Below are 20,958 nucleotides of genomic sequence, written 5' to 3'. Positions count from 1 at the left end.
AGAGACTCTCTCCTTTTCTTTTTTCTCTCATAAAGTGTTGGGGAGACCCAACAACTTTTTTTTTTCTTCTCTCTCCAAAAATTTTTTTTTGGCCAAGAGAAACACTATTTTTTTATTTTCTCATCCCACACAACCCCCCAAGGGAATAAGAAGAAATCCCACTTTTTTTTAGTGTGATCCCGGCACAATTTCTTTTTTTCCACCCCCCCCCCCCCCCCCAAAAAAAAAAGAAAAAAGCCTTACCAATTACATATATTAATTAATTTAAAAACTTAATCCAGAGCCTCGTGATGAGAAAAAGTCTTTTTTAATTTTCTCCCCTGGACTTTTCTGGCATTGTTTTTCCCCTGCAAATTTCAGCAGCAGTTGAGCCGATTGCTCCACGGTTTCTTTGCTCCTCTCCGTACTTTTTGCGCACTGCTGCTTTCACCTTCTCCCCACCACTTGGATTTTTAATCGCCCCTGCTTCATTATTACTTCCCCTAAAACTGACCATTAATAAAAATAATTAATCTGCTTGTTAGATATTAATTAGTTGTTTATGACAATTTCATAAAAGATTTAATGTTACTAATTTTAAATGCTTCCCCAAATTTCAAAATTATTGATTAATTTCTGACAAACCAGCACACTAACAAAATGTATCAATTATTTTTTTTCTTTTTAAAAATCGATAAGGCAAATAAAATATTTCTAAACCTCAACATAAAAAACAGAGTTCAAACCGTAACTTCTTAATTAGTTCGAAACCTCTAATTACTTCAACGTAAAAAAAAAATTTACCGACCTCATAATAGCCAAATGTGATTATTTTTATTGTTTACTTAAAAATCTAAACTAGCTAGTATTAAGTTTTTGCACGTATTTAATTTAAATTTTAACCAATAAAATCGCAGAGAAATTAAATGCATAAATAAATATTTTTAATCTAAAAATACGTAGTAGATGGCTGAAGTAAAATTAATTAACGATACTTACTCAAGATTAGGAGGGAAGAGGTATGCTTGAGCTCGATTCAAGGACGCTTTGAGTTTGCCCCAATAGCTGCTGCTGCTGCTTAAAGGAGAAGCACTTGTATAAAGAGCAAAAGTGCTTTTCAACGTCTCTAAAGTAGTAGACGGTTCTTTCACTTCTTCTGCGGCTTCTTCATGTTCGCTATGACGATCATCGTCAAAGCTCTTCTGTATATCTTCATCTCCAAAAGCGGAAACAAATATGAAAAGCATGCACAAAATAATTATCACCCGAAAAGCAGCACTTCTTGTTCCTGATGATCTATTATGTCGACCCATTAATTATAATTTTTTTTTTTTTTTTTGGTCAGGAATTATATATGCTAACCCAGCAGAAGGAATTAATAAATAGAAATATAATTATTGAATTTTGTATATAAATATATAAAAGCAAGAGCAGATAAAAATGGGAGAAGAAGAAGTGCTTACAGCAGTCGGCAGATCATGGGTCTCTTAATTATTTGACACGTTTGTAGTTTGCACCAAACTTTATGCAGACATTTTAAGCTACGTGGCTTCTGCTTGATTCTCCAGTTCGCCGGCTGGCTGTCCATTTCAAGCTCTACAAGCATGTACGTGTTGTTGTGTTTATCTTTCTTTCTTTCTTTCTTTCTTTTAAAAAAAAAAATGAGAAAAAATGTTTTCAAATAAATCAATATTTGTCGGAATTAAGAAAAAAAAATATTATTTTAGAGAGATTATTTATTTATCAATAAATAAATAATGTATTAATATATTGGGCAAATATATTTTTATTAATTTAAGAAGAATTTGATATTTTAATAACTTATGTCGTTTTGGTATGTATACTATTTGCTTGACTAACATTCATGAGTTTCAAAAGTTGTCATGTATATACTAAAAATATTAATAAATATTATGAACCCGTACATAGAAACCTAAATATCAATATAAGTATATAGACATAGAATTTATGTACGTACTTTTCAAATTCAATACTCTAAAAAGATAAAAGTGTTGCAATTGCTTAAATGCAAAGAACATAAACTCTATAAATATATTGGTGATTAATTTTATGTTAATCACAAATCATTAGAACGTATTTTTAAAAAAGAGTTGAGTATTGAAGTTGTAAATAAAAGCTCATTAATATTATGAATTTTATATGTTAATTATTATTAATTTTTTTTTCTATTTGACTAATTATTGATTTATATTTTAACTGGGCAGTAAAGGATATAAAAAAAGGTATTATCTTATTCATTTAGCAAGTTTATTAAACTATTACATTGCCCTAAGTCAGGATTAGAAGGTTTTATTATTTAATTAAAGTTACTAATTTACTAAGCATTCATTTATAAAGGACAGTCGTCATATGGTGAAATGGTTAAAAAAATTCCATCATTTTTAAAAATTATTATATAGACCCTTTGAGGACACATAAAATTCTCTCTCTCTCTTTCTTTTTTCTTAATTACTGATATGCATTGTGTAATTAGATGTTTATTGGTATTTATATTAAAATCTACTCGAACCACTATTTCAATTTTATTATGGCGTAACCTAAATTTTCATCCTCATAAATATTGTAATGATATATGCTCTACCCACAAGTCGAGGGTAGATATCTATCTCTACCTAACTTCTAATTAGAAGAGGAAATGGGAGGCTTCCATAGGGACCTGAACTACAACTCTCGTGCAATTTTCTCTTGTTTGAATAAGTTTTAAAAATTTTAGAACTACAGTAACATTTTTATAAATTAATAAAGTTGGGACTATACAAAACTTGTTAATTTAAAGAGGTATTAATTAATCAATAAATTAATGATTTATTAATTTCATAGAGTGTATATGCAATTCAATGAACATTTTAATCAACTAAAAATTCATTGTATTTTATCAATCCATCAGTCAAAAATGAATTAACCCAAAAAATTTTAAAATTCTTGCAATTTTAGAATTCAATCCTGAAAACTTCTAGAAGTAAAAGCAAAATTAGAGATGAGATCCAACTGTTATATTTTATTTGTAAATTTCAAGAAAAACTAAGAAATAATAGAGTTATATTTTATTTAACAAAATATTATAACAATTATATTTGTAATTTCAGCAAATTATTAATTTATGATATGAATGGGACCATAAAGCTGTTTAAGAATTTAAAAATATATATCTTATTATTAATTTATTGAAATTATTAACTTAGCCCTTTAGTCCAAGTTGGGACAACGAAAAGTTATCATATAAATAGAGATTATTAATTTATTTAGTATTAAATTATAGAGATTTTACTAATATTTTTTAACATTAAAGTTAGACTAATATTTTTTAACATTAAAGTTAGACTTGTATAAACGAGTATAAATTATAGAAATTTTACTATATTTATTGAGTATAATTTCTAATTCATTATAAAGAATGATTGCTAAATTATAGTTATTTTTTCATAAAATAAGTCATCAATAGCTATAGTTAATTGCTAGTTATGATTATTGATGATAGTTGATGTTGATGACAGTAATTATAGATTGGTTGAAACTATTTGAACCCACTAAATTATTTTTTAAACTCATTTACTCTATAAACCCACCCTTAAATTTTGAAATTTTAAATTTTACTAGATAAACCCTATTAAATACCTAATATACCCTCACTAAATCTAATTTTTATAATGATAATGTTTTCACTCATTAAATTCATTTATAACCCTTAATAAATGGTTTTTTTCCTTTATTTTTCATTAAACTGAAAATTTCCTTTATTAATATGATTCAGAAAAGTATAGCTACAGCACACTTTCATCCTTCTTACCATTATTTTTTGAGATGAAATTGCCTTCCGACAGGAAATTGTTGTGGCTAGTCAATCCTTGTTCGGCAAAGCCTTGCATTAATATGGCTCTAGTGTCAACATTTTGAGCCAAACATTACTCATCCCATTTTACATCCATTTAACAATGTCTCAACCTTAGATTCAACATGTAGATTATTCAAATTCTCCATGGAGGCAACAAACAAACAATATATATTCATATCATTGCTTTCTTAGTAGTCACCAACATAAAATAAGCCACAACATCTGAAAGTAAATTTCATAGATTGAATGTAAGTAAATTTATGCAACAGAGCAAACAGATGCAGCTGCTGCAACTCCTCCACCCATTTCCATTGCTGGCCTCAACATTCAATCTAACTTTTTTGTCTTTCACCTTCACCATTTGCTCCTTTTGCTGCACTTGCAACAACAGCAAGTCTTCGGCCAATGTTAACCCAAGCTTAGCTGGCCGCTACAGAGGAAGGAGGTTGTCATCGCCATCGATGACATAACCACCAACTTTGTTACCTTTAATGTAATTACATGTGTCCAGTTAACAAAAATATGAGGCTTGGAAGAAGTATCATGCCTTTAGTCGATTTGGGTTTAATTAGACTTCAACAAAATTATGTTGAATGTAAAAGATGGGTTCATAGAGTAAAAATTCTTTTCTTTTCTTTTTTTGTCCATAATTGTACTTTAATTTAAGGGTATTTTGATCACAAAAAATATATATTTTAAAGTGAGCTTAGTGAGTAGTTTAGTGAGTTCAAATAGTCTCACCCTTGTAGATTTGTATGGATGTTTGATTTCTGATATGAATCTGATGCAGCAGAAGTTTCCGTTCTAAAAGGACCAGGGGGTTGTATAGTCTCCCCCCCCCCCCCCCACCCCCACCATTATATCTCACAAGTCCCCACTAATCACTTTTATACTAATACCTATTTTATCATTATATGGAATGACTTCAAAGGACAAATAGATTTTAAATACACCCATATGATAATTTCTATTAATACCTAATTTAGATAATCTAATTTCTTAAATCCTAATTTTTTAACTTTTTTAATTATTATCTCTTCTCAAATATTGTATACTCTACATTTGTAATCATGTAAGAAATTAATCTCAGTACTCAACAGAGAATTATGAAGAAGTATCAAATCTTTTTTTGGGGGTTATGGTAATGATTAAAAAGAAAGAGAGAGTTTATAGTGATTATAGGAGTTTCTTTTTCCTTCTTAAAATAGATTTGATAAGTTTTATATGGTGGGTGTTGGGAAAAAGAGAAAAATTATAATAAGGGTACATTCAGAATTAAGTGAGTATGTTGAGAAATAAAGATAAGTTTGAAATTTTTAATGAGGTAATTGAAAAGTGGGGCTGGTGAAATAAAATTAGCAAGTTAAACATCACTACTACAAAGAACGGACAAAAAGTGATGGGCCACAAGCCCATCCAAATAAACAATAGCTAAACCCAATAAAAAATTTCAGCCCAAAACAAGAGTGTCAATCGCTTGACCAAAGTAAGAAGTAATACTTTCAACACCCCTTCAATATCCGTATAACACCCCACTTTCGTGATCATGGTTCTAATATCCCTCAAAATTACATAAAATGATAAATACGAATTTAGTTACATTAAGATGTCTTTATAAATAAAAAATCGTAACTATTTTTTTAATCATAATATATGATGCAATTCATTTTGTTGATAAAATCAAAATAATTATGAAATAAAGAAGAAATAAATTACCTAATGACAATCATTTTATTATGAAAAAGTATGTTTACAGAACTTGTTATAATAAAGTGAAATTTAATCAAAATATAAATTATATTATAATTTTATGTCCTTTTTTATAATTTGGAAAGTCAACACTCATCACAATGAACAGACCAGCTCTATGCACAAGGAAATTAGCCATTTTTTTTCTCAAAATCCAGCTGTCACTACTTATTCATATATTCTAGAATCAATTTTTTTTCCCCACTTTTCTTCATTTTCTCTTCTCTTGGAAAATTTTTCATAGACAAATTTTTGACTTTTCCTTTTGAAGCACATACAAATATTGACTATAACATACTTTATCTGTCTGTGTTTTACTAACTTGAACATGCAAAATGTTGACTTGAACTCACTTAAATTTTTTTAATACACAAACATTAATTTGAACATTGGAATATTTTTAACTGATTTTTTACAAAAATTGAAGCAGTAAAGAAGGAAAATAAGCAAATAACTTTATACATTTATAATGGGTAATTCTATACTATTGTTGGGATAATGTTTGTGTAGATGCGAATCTTATTTCTAGTTTATAAACTCATATTATCTTATGTTATTAAAAAAAAAATTAATATTGTGTACTTGTATTATCATATGTGTACTAGTATTATCCTATAACACAAGTGCACGTATTAATGACCTAAAAATAAAATTTTAATACAACCACACTAGAAACATTTTATGAAAAATCAGTTACCATTAATTTTTGGTATGCTTGTTGCTTGTGATATTGATTTATTTCCATTGATTATTCCATCTTATTTGATAAATTCCATCAACTTTGTCACTCGTCTCGTGTCAGGGACCTATATGATACATATTGACCAGCTATGTTTTTATTTATGAAAATGTGAAAATTTGAGGGGCCAGAAATTATTGGCCCATTAAATAATTTTTTATTTTAAGTGTTGGCTCGGCTTTGGCTGGAGTCTAGTGGGTGCCTCTCTGGTTCCAGCTACATAAAATAAAAGAATATTACATGTGTTGGATATTTTATGTTATAAAAAAATAAAAATGATTGATGCAATTTTTTATTATAAAATTGAAAATAAATAGAAAACAAAAATTAAAATCTGAATTTTAAATGCAAACATATTTTTTTCTTTCATAATATCGGAATATAACATATAGGAAAATAGAAGAATAGATAAACCCTATAGGATATAGGAACTAGTATGGAACAAATAAAATTCACAACGGGTACTTTTTAAATTATTGTTAAATGACATTTAGTCAATTTGATATAGATATTCTATTTAGTCGTAACTATCAAGTAATTTAATACCAAGTTAAAAAATAAACATATTTTTTAAACATCCTATAACTAAAATTAAGTCATATTTGGTGTTCATATTTAAAGCAATATTTATTTATTAGAATTGAGCCATATTTGATATTTAGACATAAATCAAACAATCTTTAAGAACAAATAAAATAGTATACCGTAATGGTCAAGAAGACAATGGATCGTAAAGGGTGTTTTCTACGAAAAGGCGATGGAGTGCGACATAAAACGATTGCAAGGATGACAAAATTATTATTTTAGTGTCGTACGTCAAAGACTGATGATTAAAATGGTGGTGGTTATAGCAATTCACTCTATTGTCTTTTGTAATAAAGGAATCGAGTAATGATAGGTATCTTAAACTTTTGTACTATATTTCATCCGTAATGATGCAACATATAAATTGTTATTAATCGAGTGGTTGATAATATTTCATAAGTTCCACGATAATTAATTACAGCATCTCACCATCCTCTTCGTGAATTTAACATATTTATAATGAACTTTTGAGATGCCTAGCACTATTTATTTCACAACTTAATTTTTTCTACTCATTTTTTTATTTCTAGATATGTATAAAAAAATCATATTAAAGCATCATGTCTTTTTTTTTAATTTTGAATTATTTCTTTCTTTTTCAGAAACATGATCCTCGATATATATATAGATAACGTCTAATTTACCATCATCTTAACGGAAGATGCTATTAAAAGTTTAGGGTCGCGATGAGAAGTTCTAAAACAATAGGTGGTAGTTTGATATTAACCCATCAAAACAATAAAAGAAACATGGGAGGGACATATTGGACAATTCCAAAATAGCATCAGTGCACTCAAATTCTAACATATAATTTGAGAGAGAGAGAGAGAGGGAGAGAAGGCGAAAGGTGAGTTTTCATGTAAATATTATTTTAATGATATCAATATTAAATTAATAACACAATTATTTTATTTTTATTTTTTAATTCACAGCTAAGTTGAATTTTTATTTTTATTTTTTTGTTTGCAGGTAGAAGACAACCCACCAGTTGTTGCGGCTCTTTCAAGATTGTGACTGATTTCGCAGATGGGATCTCACTATCGTCGCTTCTTCTTTCACTAGCATCACTCGAATATCCAACTGGTTTCATTGATTTAACAAATACCCACATTTGATTTTCAGGTATTTGCTTAACTGTTTACTCTTTTCATGGACTTATTTTTGCTTTGATTTTTTTTTTCTGAAAATGGCTTATTTTAAAATTTGTATTAGATTTTTTAGTATTTTTTATGTGGGAAAATCAGATGGAAGAATGTGGGTCGAGGAATTTTCGTAAAACTTTTTAAGAGTTTGTGTTTGGGGGTGGGAAATTAGGAATAAGAGGAAGAATGATTTTCAAGTTCACTGATCTGTTACAAGCCTGGATCCCACATTGACTAAAAGCAGGAATATTAATGAGTATATGAGCTGATGGGCACTCTTGCGTTAAAAACTGGTTTTTAAGGGTGAGTTCTATCACCGGGATTGTTTCGTGTGATCTTGTGTGTAATTTAGTTTTCTGTATGAAATTTTATGGAGTAATGATGGTAGGTGAAGAATGTAAGTGTTTTTGATCATTTAGGACTTGAAAAGAGGAACTTTTGCTCAGCTTGTTAAAATTTATTTTTAATTTTTCATTGTTTTGTTTATCCGTTGTTTAGATTTGCAGATCTGTTTGTGCTTGTTCATGTATGTTGACTGTGTGGATTGGGTAGGTAACAGGCTTAAAATTCATTTGTAATTCTAGATTTTGATGGGGTCTTTTACTTTTTCAGTATAGGTGCTTTGTTTCAAATAAGAGTATTTTGGTGGTAGTAAAAAATTATGTACATTTGGCATATGAAAAACTGCCATTGGGTTGCCAGTGATGCAAATAATCTTCTCTTATCAATCTTTATATATAGTGGTTTTTGAACTTTGCATCTGGCCTCTTTGTGTATATGTGGTGTATTTTTTCCCCATCTAATTTTCCATTTTGATGTTAACTATGTGACCACAAAATCCCACACTTGTCCTGGTTTAACTGGAAATCAGAGATGACATATACTTAGCTGCAGTTGCATTTCTACATCTACTGGATGCAAGCGGCAAATACAAGCAGCACATTAGTTACGCTGTGTTCTTTGCAACCAATTTGTTGTTTAGGAAATGTTTTAAAGCATTTTGACTTATTTCCTTCACCTTTTGCACAGCAAGGAAAACTTCTTCTTCAGCTTCCTCTTGGTGGTCTTCATTGTCTTCTCTCTTTTGGGTTCTGCTGAAGAGGCTTGATGGGTTCCAGGTACCCATCTCATCAGCTCAGCAATGGCCTTTTTGTGTCAGGTCGGCCTGAGCAGCCTAAAGAAAAGGCTCCAACAATGAGTTCAGTAGCCATGCCTTATACAGGTGGTGACATCAAGAAGTCTGGAGAACTGGGTAAAATGTTTGATATCCCTATGGATAGTGCTAAGTCTAGGAAATCTGGGCCCATAACCGGTGCTCCTTCAAGAACTGGATCTTTTGCAGGGGCTGCAACACATTCAGGATCAATTCCTAATGCTGCAGGTCGTGCTGGCTATAATGTATCGGGTCCTATATCTTCTGGAGGGCCTGGTTCAAGCTCAATGAAGAAGACAAATTCTGGACCATTAAATAAACATGGGGAACCGATTAAGAAGTCATCCGGCCCTCAATCTGGTGGAGCAACTCGACAAAACTCGGGCCCTATTCCACCAAGTCTCCCAGCAACCGGTCTCATCACATCTGGTCCAATTTCTTCGGGCCCCCTAAATTCATCTGGGGCTCCTCGAAAACTATCTGGTTCTTTGGATTCTTCAGGATCGATCAAAATGAACAGTTCCTCGATTGCACAAAACCAGGCTGTTACTACCATTACTCAGGAAGATGACTACTCCTTCAGGAAGAACTTCCCAAAGCCAGTGTTATGGTTGGTGATTCTGATATTTGTGATGGGATTTATTGCTGGTGGTTTTATTCTTGGTGCTGTCCACAACCCCATTCTCCTCATTGTTGTCTTGGTTCTTTTTGCTGTGATTGCTGCAATATTCATTTGGAATACTTGTTGGGGAAGAAAAGCTATCACAGATTTCATTTCTTGTCATCCAGATACTGATCTCCGAACTGCAAAAAGTGGGCAATTTGTGAAGGTCACTGGGGTATGTAACTCAACTTATTCCAATAGAAATTTTTTTGTCATTTATGTGTTACTTTTGTTTAGCATGCAGATAATGCGATAGATTTATACTTTAGGGCAGGGAATGTAACCTTGGGAGTTTTTTTGATCAGCTTTACTCGTCAGAAGTGAAGGGAAAAAAAAAAAAATTGGTAGAGCTACTTTATCAATAGAATTACTAACAAGCTGTAAGCATGTGCATCTACATAAATATTAGGTTGATCAATAGAATTACCATGAGAACAAAAACTTTTGTATGCATTTAGTATTCCTGTTCCCAAATTTTACAAACCGTTACCACAATTATTTATAGCAATTCTTCTACCGTTCCAAGGTTAACAAGGATAGGTTCGGCAGTAATTTTCCCAAACCAACTTTAATTACGGCAAGGAAGAATTGTATTTAATGATTAAGAAAGCTATTTAATTCTTCCCTTTTGAAAGATACACCAAAGCACCAAAAAATTGCATCACACTTAGTAATGAAGTTAACTCTTGATTTTAAGTTCACAAAAAATAATTTCTAAAGGAATTCATTATAACCAACAATACATTTTTTTTTCTATATGGTAAATTATGTGGTTGAAGTAAAAATGGAGTATCTCAAACCTGCTCTCCTCCCTTTCTTGATACCAACTTATTTGGTTTTTCAAAGATTTAAGGCTGGTTAGTTCCTTCAAGGCTACATCATTAATTGGCCTCAGTCGCATCTTGTTAACTATGTTTTTGTTAGAAAATCTCAAATTTTAGCTGCTTATAAGCATCCCGAGCAGCTTCAAAACATTGCTGTTAAGAACTGTAGCAGGAGGTAACCTTCTTTGTGGCTATGAAATTGGGATGTAAGGTTACTTTTTTGGGAGAAAATTTTGGAAGAAGTTGTTTCTGGGGTTAGTGTTTGTGTGTGGTAATTTCCATTGTTTTTGTGTGTGATGCATCTAATTTCAGGGGAGATTCCTGAAATTCGAATGAGTGATCCTTAGAATTCCAAATGTGCGGCTAGCTTTATGTTCTATCTTTTTCCCTACTCATTTTCTGTTTTTTTCTGGGTCTATTATCACAGCAAATCCTGGCCATCATTTAAGTCTATAACTCACAGGTCTTGTCATTGCCTAACCATTTGGTTGTTACAAAGAGGACTTCGAGCTTTGCTGCTTCTTTGATGAATTACATAAGGTGTATTCTTTGTAACTTGGAAATGCCATCCGGAGCTTTATTTTTCATAACTTACTATGAAAGGAATGAGATATAGAGGGCGTGTTGTATACCTAAGTTAAGAACTACTTACTAATCAGAAGACCTCGGATTCTAGGATTAACTGAATCAAATAGAAGTTGCTTGATAACATTTTCAGCAACAGTTCTACATGTTCAAATTGGAAAGAGGGTACTTGCAGTCCAATATGGGATACTCTAGGAATTCAGTGCAACCCATAAGTGCCTTTTTTATGAGAAGACTGCAGAAAAAGGAAAACTTACATCATTTGTTTTGTTGAATTTCATTTCACTCTATCCTTCTTGTACTATAATTTGTTTGTCACTTATATACAAATCTGTGACATATTTTTCCTAAAAGAGGTTTGTGAACTGAGAGTCATTTATATGAAGAAAATCTTGTTGAATATTTTATAATTAGCAATGATATCTATACGTGTGGGTATTTAATGTGTCAGTAATGGATAGCTTTATTAGTAGGTAAAACATTCATCAGAAATATCAACTTCATATGGGCACTGAATTGAAGAACAATAATTTCTTTGATAGACCTAATATCTGTGGCTTGAGAGCCTGGCTGATACTTTTCCGATGGTTTTACTATTGGTTTTTGACTTGGTTAACAGAACACTATGATATTTATTGATGCTTGTTTGTATATATTCTTGAAGGTGGTTACCTGTGGTAATGTGCCCCTTGAATCATCATTCCGAAGGGTTCCTAGATGTGTCTATACGTCAACTAGCTTATATGAGTATCGAGCATGGGGCTCAAAACCAGCCAACCCTAAACATCGTCATTTTACATGGGGATTGAGGTCACTGGAGGTTAGTACCATGAATGTTCATCTTTCAAATCCCTAATTTCTTTTTTAACTAGTCTGGAAGTTCTTAAAGGGGAAAAAGGCATTTTAATTTTGCACTTTTAGACTTTAGATTGAAAAAATTAAGTCCAAGAGATTTTCTTTCTTAATGAAACCAATTATCAAGGACCTTTGATACAAAGAATATGGTCAAAATGGATTATAGTCCTTTGTATACTGACCTGGTAGTTGGATGCCATTTGAGGTTATAATTGTCTAATTATAAATGTTTGGATTGAAATGTATAATACCTATCTTCCAGTGTCAAGGGATGTGTTGTGTTCCCACTGGAACAAATAGTCTTACCTTGGAGGTTTCAGTATGTGCATGTCTCACTTGAATTTTTGTGTTGTTTGACAGAGGCATGTTGTTGATTTCTACATTTCTGATTTCCAATCTGGGTTGAGAGCACTGGTTAAGACTGGAAGTGGTGCAAGAGTAACTCCTTTTGTCGATGATTCTGTTGTTATTGATATTAAACCAGAGAACAAAGACTTGTCACCAGAGTTTATAAGGTGGTTGGGACAAAAAAGTCTTTCAAGCGATGATCGACTGATGCGATTGAAAGAAGGGTAAATTACTCTCTCCTGTTGAGTATTAAGTTCTTTGTAGTTGATGGATTATTTCAAGTGCACTGCAGGACCACATCCTAATGGTGTTTCTTTGTTCAATTAAATAACTGCAGAAGTACATTATGCAACTTTATTGAAGTTGACAATCAAGACTTAAACCCATGTTTATGGTTTCAGTAAGTTCATCGCTCATGGTTTTAAAATTGCTTTTTTTTGCAGGTACATTAAAGAAGGTAGCACAGTTAGTGTAATGGGAATCGTTCAGAGAAATGATAATGTCCTAATGATTGTCCCTCCCCCTGAACCCATAGCAACTGGATGGCAATGGACCAAATGTATCTTTCCAGCTAGCCTTGAGGGTATCATTTTAAGATGTGAAGATACATCAAACAACGATGTCATCCCTGTCTAGTAAGTAGTATGTGCATCAAAAACTTATTCACGTGTTACCCAGTTGGAAAATATTAGTTCTCTCTACTAATTTGATGATGGTGTGTGGTGGTTTTGTAGTGATAAGGATTATTAATGTGATGGTTTAAAATTGGGTTTTGGGTTCCCTTTTTCCCCCCTCTTTTCCTTTCTTCCTTTCCTTCAACTTGGTGTATAGTTTTGGGGATTGCTTTTTCATTTTTTAGGGGATTGAAGATTAATGGGGCTGGCCTTTGATGTAGTGGAAAAATATTACATATTTGAGCAGATTGCTGTAATGTGGCCAAAAAATCGAAACGTTTACGGACAGATTTACACTTCCACTTGTACTTTAATTTGTTCATCCCCAGTTCAATGCTGAAAAATCTGTTAATGTAGTGTATTTTGGCATTATATTTGATTCCATTTGTTGGTCCATTTATTAGATTTCTTTGTGGAGTTATTATTATTTCTTTATTTCAGTTTTTTTTTTCCTTTTTCTGGTCAAGTGTTTGCATCCTTGGATTCCCTGTATAGAAGGAAATACTTGATGGATAAAATTATTTCTTTTATTGTTAAAGATTCTTTTTCCTATTTCTGTAACCGGAAATCCAGTTGTTTCAATTTGAATGTTGCTTTGCTTAATCCAAAAATATTGAGTTGATTATTGCATTTGATGTATGATGTTTCCCACCCTTTTTACCTCATTTGCATTGTAGTTGGGTGTTCTACGTTGTGGTAGTTATGGCAACAAAAATAAGATAACATAGGCATATTTTAAAGGAAAATCATTAGGGAAAACGGAAACTTATTAAATATAAGATAGGAAAAGGACAAATGATAAACATGGGGAAGAAAAATGAGGAATGATTTAGTGGGTGACGTTGCTCACTTTACGGTGAAAGGTATTCATATATGCATCTTTAATAAGTGTAGTATTATTGAACGATAGAATGTCTTGAAAATAAAAATTACCAATAGAATGAGTTATTGAAATTTATTAATTAATAAATGAATGTCATATCATTTAAAATAAAATACATTGAAATCTACTATCACCCGAAACATATAGTATAATACTATAGAATGATAAAATTTCTTGATTATAAATGTCTTCAGTGGAACGACCCAGCAGCATCCGTCGAATATGCAAGTTTTATTTTATTTTTAATTAATCTTCATGGTTATTTTTCTAATAAATGCGAATGTGACAGGATTTGATTTAAACTGATGGATCATTGACAAAAGCCTATTTATTTCACTATCTAACGTCTATGGAGGACAACTAATTTGATATTTACATAGGGGGTCAATCTTTCTTATAGCTCACTATTGTTTTTTTTTTTTTTTTTGAAAAAAAAAAGTCAAATGAAAACTTGATTTTGTGGGCGAGACTTAAAATATTGACCAATTTTTGATATAATTGATCTAGACAAGCTTGTTTTTCATACAAAGAGCCTTTTACGCAAACAAACAAACATGATTATCATCACTAATAATTAATAAAACTTAAAGAAAAATTCAGCATCATGTGTAATGAATACTACTGATATGGGTTCTGATTATTCTTTAAAAGAAATAAATAATAATAATAATAATAATAATAATAATAACAGTAATAATGTATCAAACAATGAAATGCAATTATTTTATGGGCAAGTTGGGAAACTTCCTTAAATAAGTGAAACTAACAAAATAAACAGTCCTCTTACAAAAAAAAAAGACAAAAAAAAAAAAAAATAGTCCTATGATGTGAACACAGTTTGCTTATAACAGGGATTTGCTTGAACATTCATTGTTGTCTGCCACTAAGCAAAACAACTAGCATTTATAAAGAATTTTAATTAGGGTATTTAAATAAACAAATAAGGTAGCAGATAAAACAAAATCCGAAATCTTTGAAATTTCTATTAAAAAAAACATTATAATATGTTGATCAAGTCACAATCAGTTTCCTTTCTAGACGAAATTATGTGTGTCCTTGACAAGGACCAATTGTGAGATTTGATGTGATATCTCCGTGTTTAGTTTTTTAATTTATCATTAATTAGTGGTCAAATATTTGTTACATTTTAAATGGTGGAAACACTAAAATTTATCTCTACATTTTAAATATCATTTTTTTTTTGTGTGGTCAATTGGGGTCCGACCACAGTTTTATTTTTGGAATACCTTATCCTATCACTTGAGTATGTTAAATAAATTGAGGAGAAAAGGGGGCTAAAAAAAAAAGAAATAAGTAGAAAAATACTTGCAAATGTATTTGATTGTTTGATTTTAATAATTTAGAGAATTTATTCAAAAACTAAAAAAAAATTAGATAAATGATGAAGGGTATTATTGACATTTCAGAAAAATCAACATGACGCCACAAGTCATTTCAATAACCTAACCGAGAGTGAGAGTGAGAGAGAATGAGAAACTTATCTATATCAAATCATAACACTTTCGGGTGGAGTAGTAGTGTAGTACTTCTAATTATCATCAACCATAAATTATTTCATCTTTTCTATTATCCAACAGGTTTTAAGTGAAAAGAGAGAAAAATTAAATAGTGCATTTTTTAGAATATCATATTTAGTCCAAATAGTTTTATTTTTTTGTTCATATGAGTAAAATTAGAATGTTAGTAAATTACACTTTTTGATGAATGAAAGGTATTTTGTGGCCTCATTTTTTAGGTCAAGAGTTCGTGTATCATATAGATATTAATTTTTCTTCAAACTTTAAAAAAACATATTTGTCTGATCTCGCGTTTAGGTATTCAAACTATGTCATTATCAAATTATTCTTAAAGTTAAGAATTTAAATCTTATTTTTAAAGTAAATTTTCTTTTAAATATTTGAAACTCAATATGGGTAATTTAGGAAATATTTATAAAATAAATAAACCAAAAAATTGTAGTTGTAAATGAAATAAAAAAGAAAAAGAAAAAAAAACAATAATTACTAACTAGTGTCTTAATACTCATTTTACCTTGCGGGGGGAAAAAGGGCAAAAAAAAAAAAAAAGGTTTTTGCCGGACGAGACAACCCACCAGTTGTTGCGGCTCTCGCAAGTGACACTCACAAGCACAAGCACAAACACAAACACACACAAGACACAACGCATTTATACATATAAGGTTCTGGAGAGAGAAACACTCCCCATTTTCTAGTGAGAGAAACAGCAAAAGATGTCTCCAAATTTTCAGATTTCTTCTTCTTCTTCTTCTTCTTCTTCTGCTGCTACTACTGGTACTGCTATAGTCCTGCTACTACTACTTTAACTGGTAAGTTTGTGATATTTTTATGCTTTTTCCCAATGCCTTGTTTTGTTACTATCTTTAGCCTTTGACGAAAAAGATAACTCAAAATCTTAGCTTGTTTTCGTAGATCTTTCCCACTTTCTTGGGTTTTGCTCGGAATGGTGATCTGGGTGTGTTTTAATTTCTTGAATTAAGTTCAAAAATTGCTTCTTTGTATTTGGTAGCTGAAGCGTTTGAACGGTGTCGTTTTGGTCAAATTTTTCTCTAAATGGAAGTTTCTGATTGTTTTGCAGTAGCTTTTGTTGAACTGGGTATATTTGTTCTTTTGAATTTTTTTTTTTCTCGCTTGTTTCTGGAGAATGTTGGATAAGGAACTGTGGTTAAGAGTAATAAGTGTTGGATTTAGCATTGGTAGGGGAGTTATATTGGACTTGTTTGTGCTTGAGAGAGCTCTTAAACTCGAACTTTCTACTTGTTCATAGTAGATCTTCTTCATTTATTATCATCATCATCATCATCATCATGTGTGCAGATGTTGCTTTTTAGATGAAATTTGAAACCTTCCTTAAATGGAAAATTCGGATCTTTTTGAACGTTTCTCTGTTTTGTTTGTTTGATGATTTAGAGAACATTAGATAGACAAGAAGCAATAAGTTTTAAGTATTGAAATTAGATGTTCCTTTTCTCAACTTAGATGGCTTAGATCTCACTCTTTTTATCTTTGTTTTTTTTTAAAACTTTGGACGGTAGAAGTCTGTAAATGTTATCTCTCGACTCCTATACGATTAGAAGAGAAATATATCCTCATGAAATTTAGCAATTCTACTTTGTACAAGATGATTAATATCAAGAATTTGTATGTGTGGGAAAACATGAAAATACATAAAATAAGTCTTCGTACGATAGTATCTTGCACTCAGCCAAAGTCTTCAGTCCCAACCCTTTTGGTTTGCTTTGGATCTTCTTCTTTCTCTTGACTTTTGTACAAAATGGCGGCGTGAGTCTGATATTTTTTCTTCCTTCTGATTGCTATAGTTATTTCTACTCTTAGGTGAGCTGTGAAAATCGCATCAGCATTCTGTGAGTGGTCTTTGGTTTGTGGTACTGTGTGGAGTCTTATAGAGTAGCAAGATGGGTTCCAGGTTCCCATCTCATCAGCTCAGCAATGGCCTTTACGTATCAGGCCGGCCAGAGCAACCCAAAGAAAGGACACCAACAATGAGCTCAGTAGCCATGCCTTATACTGGAGGCGATATAAAAAAATCCGGAGAGCTAGGGAAAATGTTTGATATTCCTGTTGACGGTTCCAAGTCTAGGAAGTCTGGACCTATAAATAATGCTCCTTCAAGGACTGGATCTTTTGGTGGTGCTGCTTCACATTCAGGACCTATCATGCCTAATGCTGCCTCTAGGGCTAGCTACTCAACGTCAGGTCCTGTCTCTTCTGGAGTCACGTCTGGTTCAGCTTCATTAAAGAAGTCAAATTCTGGACCACTTAATAAACATGGGGAACCATTAAAGAAGTCTTCCGGTCCTCAATCTGGAGGAGTGACACCAAGTGGCCGCCAAAACTCTGGCCCCCTTGCTCCTGCTCTTCCTACTACTGGTCTCATTACTTCTGGACCCATCTCTTCAGCCCCACTTAATTCATCTGGGGCACCAAGGAAGGTGTCTGGTCCTTTGGACTCTATGGGATCAATGAAAATACCAAGCTCTGTTCCTCATAATCAGGCCATCACTGTCCTTAGCCAAGATGAGGACTTTGACTTCAAGAGGAATTTCCCAAAGCCAATATTCTGGTCATTGATTCTCCTTTTTGTGATGGGATTTATAGCTGGTGGTTTTATTCTTGGAGCAGTTCACAATGCCATTCTGCTCATTGTTGTTGTGGTCCTTTTCAGCTGTGTTGCTGCTTTGTTTGGTTGGAATACTTTTTGGGGAAGAAAAGCTATTATAAGTTATATTGCTCGTTATCCAGATGCTGAGCTTAGAAACGCCAAGAATGGTCAATTTGTGAAGATCTCTGGGGTATGTGATTTACTTAATAACATCCTTTAGATTTTAAGACGTATTTGTTGGTTTCATAAAAAAAAAAAAAGTGTAGGTCAATCAACAGGTTGTATTGTCTAGCATCATTATTCTTGCCAATCTCTTGAATCTGCTTCTAGTTATTTACACTATTTTCTTAATTTTTTGCATTTGCACCATTGAATGTTGTAAAGAGTTCATTGCAATTGTGAGTAGAGATGTAACTTTAGAGTAAGAATTTCACTTTGCACATAAGAATTCAAGTAGCCAAAAAGTAAATGAAATTTTTTATCAGAGTGCTCTGTTAACTATATTTTATTCCCCAGAAAAAGATATCATGCTGGATAGGCTATCAATAGGATTCATGTACAATACATCTTCTTATAAGTTTTCCTTTGAAGAAGATGATAATGGATTGAAGAATCTGGATTCTTGATAATGCATCTTCTCTAGGATGTGTCAGTTGAAGGGTGGGCTGGTTATGCTTGCACTTCGGCATGTTTGCCCACTATTATGATTTTTTTCCCCCTTCATTTTTTGGGCATGATAAGGAAATCTGTTACCAGATGGTTACTTAGATATAGAAAGAGAGACCAATTTCTGATGTTTGTCTAAGAGTTGAGTGTCTAATAAATATATGTTTCTGTATACAAGGGCATTGAATCTCTCAAGACGTAATTTCTTAATGATTCATGATTTCTGATGCTGATTGTATGCTCATTTGTGGTAACTCTTTATCATCTACCAAAGCGTTTGAAGGATATTGTGTAAAATGTTTGCTTATGTTCTTGAAGGTTGTCACCTGCGGTAATGTTCCTCTGGAATCATCCTTCCAAAAAGTTCCTAGATGTATATACACATCCACAAGTTTGTATGAGTACCGAGGATGGGGTTCAAAAGCTGCCAACCCCACACATCGTCGTTTTACTTGGGGGCTCCGATCATTAGAAGTGAGTAATTTAAAAAGTGACATGGTAATTTTGATTTATAGTTTATCATCTGATAAACGTATTCGCCGTTGTTTCCTGAGTTATTTTGGACAAGCTCTCCTTGTTATTTCTTTTTTGTTTTGATTTTTAGGACAATTAATTGATGAATTGATTTTGTCTGATTTTATGCTTCAAGTCAATATGTGAAATTTGAACCGATACAGGTATCTCACCTTTAAGTGTGGTTTCTGGGTTGGTGAACAAGTCTCACTTTTGAGTGTTAATTACCATCTGTCACCACCTTAGATGCCAATTCCACATTTTTCTATTACACATTCTTCATCTCTCTGCCTGTGTTTATACAAGTTGAATCGATGGGATGCTGATATTTCATTATCGAAGGACTCCCTTTCATGTAGGATAAATTTTCACTTAAGCTTTGTTTTTTTTCACACTTTTGACTGGATTCTTTTCTCATATAATTTTGCAGAGGCGCGCGGTTGACTTCTACATCTCTGATTTCCAGTCTGGGTTAAGAGCATTGGTTAAAACTGGGTATGGAGCAAGGGTGACTCCTTATGTTGACGATTCCCTTGCCATTGATGTCAATCCTGGCAAGGAAGAATTATCTCCGGAGTTCATCAGGTGGTTGGCGGAGAGGAATCTTTCAAGTGATGATCGTATAATGCGACTGAAAGAGGGGTAAATTTTAACCCTTTTGAGTTTGTGTTTTCACTGTAATCATTGGTCTGAGTGTGGGCTGCTTTCTTTTAGTTAAATAACAAGTGATATCATGCCACTGGCAAGTGTCCAAATCTTTTATAACTATTCGTTTTGTAGGTATATCAAAGAAGGAAGTACTGTTAGTGTAATGGGAGTTGTTCAGAGGAATGACAACGTGCTCATGATTGTCCCTCCGCCTGAACCTATCACAACAGGATGCCAATGGGCCAAATGTATTGTTCCAGCTAGCCTTGACGGAATTGTATTAAGATGCGAAGATGCCTCCAAGAACGACGTCATACCAGTTTAGTAGTACGTGCACCGCGAGCTTTTTCCTTCTATTGCTTGTTTAAGATTATTTTTCCCCCATTAAAATTTGATGCCGTGGATAGTGAAGGTGGTAGTAGTGTGAGGAGTAATGGTGATGATCGATCAGGCAGCATTGTTTGTGGTAGTGTTTTTGCATATTACCTTCTTGTATAGATCTTTAAGGTTTCGTTGCCATTTATTTTTTCCTTTAGGGAGTGATGGCTTTTGTGGTGAAGGTTGGTTGAGTAGTAGGGGATCTAATGTGTGAGCAGATTGCGGTTATGTTAAATAGGCAAAAAAAAAAAAAAAATTGTTGTGAGATATCAAAGTACATTGTCTTTACAGACAATCTGTAGTGTTTATTTACTTTTTTAATCATGAAATTTGTATAAGATGAGCTTGTTGATATATATTTATATATACAGTTCATTTTGCATATGCCAATGTGATGCTTTCATCAATGGCAAATTCTTAGACATGTGCCTGTGTCCTAGCAAAGGAAGAGCGTCATAATTTCCTTTTGAAAAAATATTGCTTTTTTTTCAAGTTGTTGAGGCTTTTTTTTCAAGCAACTTGGTTGTAGTTTGTTAACAACCATCATCATGATGTGCAA

General features: G+C 32.3%; 3 protein-coding genes across 6 annotated transcripts; 2 read left to right on the top strand and 1 right to left on the bottom strand.

The window, feature by feature from the left end:
- Positions 1-307: 307 nt before the first annotated feature.
- Positions 308-1,426, bottom strand: LOC112096980. Its single transcript, XM_024181237.1, has 2 exons — positions 979-1,426; positions 308-488 (listed from the first exon to the last, which is right to left on the bottom strand). The coding sequence occupies exons 1-2, from the start codon at positions 1,290-1,292 to the stop codon at positions 308-310; spliced, it is 495 nt and encodes a 164-aa protein (XP_024037005.1). The 5' UTR covers positions 1,293-1,426.
- A 6,271-nt stretch (positions 1,427-7,697) lies between these two features.
- On the top strand, positions 7,698-13,551 carry LOC18037154 (uncharacterized membrane protein At1g16860). Of its 2 annotated transcripts, none has more exons than XM_024180927.1 (6): positions 7,698-7,752; positions 7,875-8,027; positions 9,081-10,039; positions 11,938-12,093; positions 12,489-12,700; positions 12,920-13,551. In XM_024180927.1, exons 3-6 carry the CDS (start codon positions 9,155-9,157, stop codon positions 13,110-13,112), a joined length of 1,446 nt encoding a protein of 481 aa, XP_024036695.1. In that variant the 5' UTR covers positions 7,698-7,752; positions 7,875-8,027; positions 9,081-9,154; the 3' UTR covers positions 13,113-13,551. The 2 variants fall into 2 exon arrangements, with proteins under 2 accessions (XP_024036695.1, XP_006427776.1); XM_006427713.2 differs by having other exon boundaries at positions 9,077-10,039.
- A 2,632-nt stretch (positions 13,552-16,183) lies between these two features.
- LOC18037131 (uncharacterized membrane protein At1g16860) lies at positions 16,184-20,755 on the top strand. 3 transcript variants are annotated; one of them, XM_006427708.2, is made up of 6 exons: positions 16,184-16,380; positions 17,392-18,155; positions 18,258-18,384; positions 19,179-19,334; positions 19,804-20,015; positions 20,154-20,755. In XM_006427708.2, exons 2-6 carry the CDS (start codon positions 17,488-17,490, stop codon positions 20,344-20,346), a joined length of 1,356 nt encoding a protein of 451 aa, XP_006427771.1. In that variant the 5' UTR covers positions 16,184-16,380; positions 17,392-17,487; the 3' UTR covers positions 20,347-20,755. The 3 variants fall into 3 exon arrangements, with proteins under 3 accessions (XP_006427771.1, XP_006427772.1, XP_006427773.1); XM_006427709.2 differs by having other exon boundaries at positions 17,408-18,384; XM_006427710.2 differs by having other exon boundaries at positions 17,392-18,384.
- The last annotated feature ends 203 nt before the right edge of the window (positions 20,756-20,958 follow it).

The sequence above is a fragment of the Citrus clementina genome, unplaced genomic scaffold (assembly GCF_000493195.1).
Source record: "Citrus clementina cultivar Clemenules unplaced genomic scaffold, Citrus_clementina_v1.0 scaffold_7, whole genome shotgun sequence".
Taxonomy (NCBI): domain Eukaryota; kingdom Viridiplantae; phylum Streptophyta; class Magnoliopsida; order Sapindales; family Rutaceae; genus Citrus; species Citrus x clementina.
This window is presented reverse-complemented; position numbering and strand designations above follow the sequence as displayed.

Coding starts and splice junctions, on each gene's coding strand:
- LOC112096980 (XM_024181237.1), bottom strand. CDS start 1,292: ATGGGTCGACATAATAGATCATCAGGAACAAGAAGTGCTGCTTTTCGG. Junction 489..978: donor CTCTTCCCTCCTAATCTTGA/GTAAGTATCGTT, acceptor ATTAATGGTCAG/TTTTAGGGGAAGTAATAATG.
- LOC18037154 (XM_024180927.1), top strand. CDS start 9,155: ATGGGTTCCAGGTACCCATCTCATCAGCTCAGCAATGGCCTTTTTGTG. Junction 12,094..12,488: donor GGGGATTGAGGTCACTGGAG/GTTAGTACCATG, acceptor GTTGTTTGACAG/AGGCATGTTGTTGATTTCTA. Junction 12,701..12,919: donor CTGATGCGATTGAAAGAAGG/GTAAATTACTCT, acceptor TTTTTTTTGCAG/GTACATTAAAGAAGGTAGCA.
- LOC18037131 (XM_006427709.2), top strand. CDS start 17,488: ATGGGTTCCAGGTTCCCATCTCATCAGCTCAGCAATGGCCTTTACGTA. Junction 19,335..19,803: donor GGGGGCTCCGATCATTAGAA/GTGAGTAATTTA, acceptor ATAATTTTGCAG/AGGCGCGCGGTTGACTTCTA. Junction 20,016..20,153: donor ATAATGCGACTGAAAGAGGG/GTAAATTTTAAC, acceptor TTCGTTTTGTAG/GTATATCAAAGAAGGAAGTA.